This window comes from Physeter macrocephalus, chromosome 2 (assembly GCF_002837175.3).
Source record: "Physeter macrocephalus isolate SW-GA chromosome 2, ASM283717v5, whole genome shotgun sequence".
In the NCBI taxonomy this organism is placed as follows: domain Eukaryota; kingdom Metazoa; phylum Chordata; class Mammalia; order Artiodactyla; family Physeteridae; genus Physeter; species Physeter macrocephalus.
The window spans coordinates 22,688,058-22,691,922 of NC_041215.1; the positions used below are offsets into that span (position 1 = coordinate 22,688,058).

Sequence of the window (3,865 nt, forward strand, 5' to 3'; positions counted from 1 at the left end):
GGGAGAGGCCACAACAAAGGGAGGCCCGCATACCACAAAAAAAAAAAAAAAAAAAAAAAATATATATATATATATATATATATATATCCCACATTGCATCACCAACTTATTATTTTGCCACATGAGAGCATTTTCCCCCCAAACTGCCAGTTACCATCATCATGTCAAGGACGAAAGGTGACCTTTACATCCCCACACAGAACTAGCAAGCTCATCTCAGAAGGAGCCCAGTCCAGAGCAGGGCTGCCCAGCAGAACTTCCCCTGATTACGGAAGGTTCTAGATCAGAGCATCCCCTGCAGGAGCCGTGAGCTACTCGTGAAACGTGGCTGGTGGGGACAGAGGAACTGGATTTTACCTGTTATTTAATTTAAGCTGATTCAGTCTAAACAGCGCTGGGGCTCAGGGCTACCACGTCGAGGTGTGGGGCAGCCCTGGAATTCTATGCAGGCGGCAGGGCTCTGTGGACCCTTCCACTGACATAAAGAGACCTTCCTTTGTGTGTTTTTATAACTGCAGCCTCACAGCATTCACCACAGGTCATCATTTCGTATGTTTCATTGTAAATAATATGAACATACGTACATTAGAAGCAAATATGATGTGGGGGCCACTTTTGACTGTGGGAGGTGGGAAAGTCAACGACTGCTCATTTATACTTTTGGGGACTTTTCAAATTTCTCAAGGTTTTTATTTTTATAAATTTATTTATTTATTTATTTTTATTTTTGGTTGCATTGGGTCTTCGTTGCTGTGTGCGGGCTTTCTCTAGTTGCGGCAAGCAGGGCTACTCTTTGTTGCAGTGTGTGTGGGCTTCTCATGGCGGTGGCTTCTCTTGTTGCAGAGCATGGGCTCTAGGCAGGCGGGCTTCAATAGTTGTGGCGCGTGGGCTCAGTAGTTGTGGCGCACGGTCTTAGTTGCTCCGCGGCATGTGGGATCTTCCCGGGCCAGGGCTCGAACCCGTGTCCCCTGCATTGGCAGGGGGATTCTTAACCACTGCGCCATCAGGGAAGCCCCTCTCAAGGGTTTTTAAAAAGTTCATTTCCCTACTGGTCTCCATTTCACCCTGGTTGTGAATCTTCATTAAGCAACTAAGACCCAGCACAACCAAATAAAAAATAAAATAAATATTTTTAAAAAATCAAACACATGGTATTAAAAAAAATAAAGAATCCCACTGGTGGGAAACCTGAAATCTGCAGGTATTGCCTCGACACCCAGGCACCCACCGCCTAGCCCAGAACTAAGTGCAGCCACACTCAGCACCTGGTCCCATCGCCTTGCTGTTGGGTGGCCTCTGTGTACTGCATGCTCAGCCCTTTGCTCTGGGACACTTTTGAGCCACTCCCAGGCATCTTAGTGCAAGCTGCCTGCTGTGTGGACCCATGCAAGTCCGTGGCCACTCACCCACGAGGACTCCCAGGGTGACCATGACGATGCTGGTGGCCACCATGGCCGAGAGGGCTGCCCGGCAGCATGCGGCATCTGTAGCCTGGATGTCCTTGGTTGCCCTGGGCACCAGCTGTAAGTCACCGGCGGTGGGCTCCATGGCTCCCAGACGTGGGGACGGCAACCTGGAAGCCAGCAGAAAACAGACAGAAAAAGGAGGTCAGAGCTGGGGGCGTTTCTCCTTCCCTAAGCAAGGGTCTTCCTTGTGCAGATGTGACAGCCATCAACAGCGCCCTAGGAGTCGGGGGCTCCATGCAAAACATAAAAACGGATTCAACATGATTGCTGTCTGGGCTGGCACACGTGGGATCCCCATGGGGCCCTTGCTGGGAAGAGTATGTATGAGTTTCTTGCAGTTGCTATAACAAATGACGACAAACCAGTGGCTTAAAGGAACACAGATTTATTATCTTACGGTTCTGGAGGTCAGAGGTCTAAATAATAGAAGGCTGTGTTCCTTCCTTCCGGAAGCAGCCGTCTGCAAGCCAGGAAGGGAGCTCCCACCAGAAACCAACACTGCCGACTCCTTGATCTTGGACCTCCAGCCTCCGGAAGTGGGAGAGAAAAAATGCCTGTTGTTTAAGCTGCCCCGTCTATGATATTTGTTCCAGCAGCTTGAGGTGACTGAGACAATTGCACAGAGTTCCCACATACCCCACACCCAGCGTCCCTAATATAAAGTCTGGTACATGTGTCACAATTAATTAACCAATTTTTTTTTTTTTTTGGCTGCACGGCATGCAGGATCTTAGTTCCCTGACCAGAGATTGAACCCGCGCCCCCCTGCAGTGGAAGCTTGGAGTCTTAACCACTGGACCGCCAGGGAAGTCCCTTAACGAACCAATATTGATACACTATTACTAACCAAAGTCCACAGTGTATTCAGATTTCCTCAGTTTCCCCCTAATTTCCTCTTCTGTCCCAGGACCCCATCCAGGATCCCATGTGACAGTCATCACATGTCCTTGTGACCTCTCTGGGCTATGATGGTTTCTCAGACTTTGTGATGCCCTGGGTAGTCTTGATATTTTGCGGAATGTCCCTCTTTGGGGGTCTGTCTCGTGTTTCTCTCATGGTGAGACTGGGGTGAAGTGGGGGTTGTCTGGTAGACCCCCCCCGCCAGGCCCCACCGTCCACCCCTCCATCTCTGCTCATGGGGTGTCTGGAGCAGCCCCTCCACTCTTGGTCTGGGTGAATATCTCCTCCTTCAGGAAGCCCTCTTGACCTCTTCCACCCCCAGCTACAGACCGCCCTCTGTCACATTCAGGGAGTATCCTCTCTGCAACCAGCTCTTCCCTGAGATTCCACATCCATCCATCCCTCTGGAAAATCCTCATCACAAAAGACTCACAAGACACTCAGATATTTGTTGAACGAATATGGCTTGTGGAATAGTCACCTGCATTGGGTTTTGGTTTCCCAGGTGTACCCAGTCAGTTGACAGAACACAATCAGACCGTTTTCTAAATGCATTGTGGTTGGCTACACAGTCCCAGGGTGTACTGACCTCATCTTTTTTTTTTTTTTTTTTGGTCAAATCTCAACTTGATCTTTATTATTTTTTTATTTATTATTTATTTTTGGCTGCGTTGGGTCTTCATTCATTGCTGCACACGGGCTTTCTCTAGCTGCGGTGAGAGTGGGCTTCTCACTGCGGTAGCTTCTCTTGTTGTGGAGCATGGGCTCTAGGCGCTTGGGCTTCAGTAGTTGTGGCACAGGGGCTCAGTAGTTGTGGCTCGTGGGCTCTAGAGAGCAGGCTCAATAGTTGTGGCGCATGGGCTTAGTTGCTCTGAGGCATGTGGGATCTTCCCTGACCAGGGCTTGAACCCATGTCCCCTGCATTGGCAGGCGGATTCTTAACCACTGCACCACCAGGGAAGTCCTGACCTCATCTTAAAGGTAAATGTCTAGTCCAGGGTTGGCTGGCCTCACACCTTGTTTTTATAAATAAAGTTTTATTGAAACACAGATATGTCCATCTGATGATGTCAGTGGTTCCTAACTGGGAGCAATTTTGCCCCCAATGGTGACACATGGTGATGTCTGGAGACATTTTGGGCTACCGCGACTGGGGGTGCCCCCGGCATTTGACGGGTGGGGACCGGGGATGCTGCTCAACACCCACAGTGTCCAGGACGGCCCCACACAGAGAAAGATCCAGCCCAAGATATCAGTGGTGCTGAGTCTGAGAAACCCAGAGGTATATATTATCTTTGGCTGCCTTCGTGATGCAATGGTGGAGTTGGGTGGTCAAGACAGAGACTGATCTGGCCTGCAAAGCTGAGCATATTTACTCTCTGGCCCTTTATTTATTTTTTATTTTTATTTTTATTTTTTTGTGGTATGCGGGCCTCCCTCCGTGTGGCCTCTCCCGTTGCGGAGCACAGGCTCCGGACGCGCAGGGCCCGGCGCCCATG

General features: G+C 49.8%; 1 protein-coding gene across 1 annotated transcript in view; it reads right to left on the reverse strand.

The window, feature by feature from the left end:
• Positions 1-1,548, reverse strand: part of TMPRSS9 (transmembrane serine protease 9) — a 38,887-nt gene extending 37,339 nt beyond the window's left edge. Inside the window, exon 1 of the mRNA XM_028500915.2 lies at positions 1,407-1,548. Coding sequence (XP_028356716.1) covers positions 1,407-1,548 — 142 coding nt within the window. The remainder of the gene's footprint in view (positions 1-1,406) is intronic.
• Positions 1,549-3,865: the final 2,317 nt, after the last annotated feature.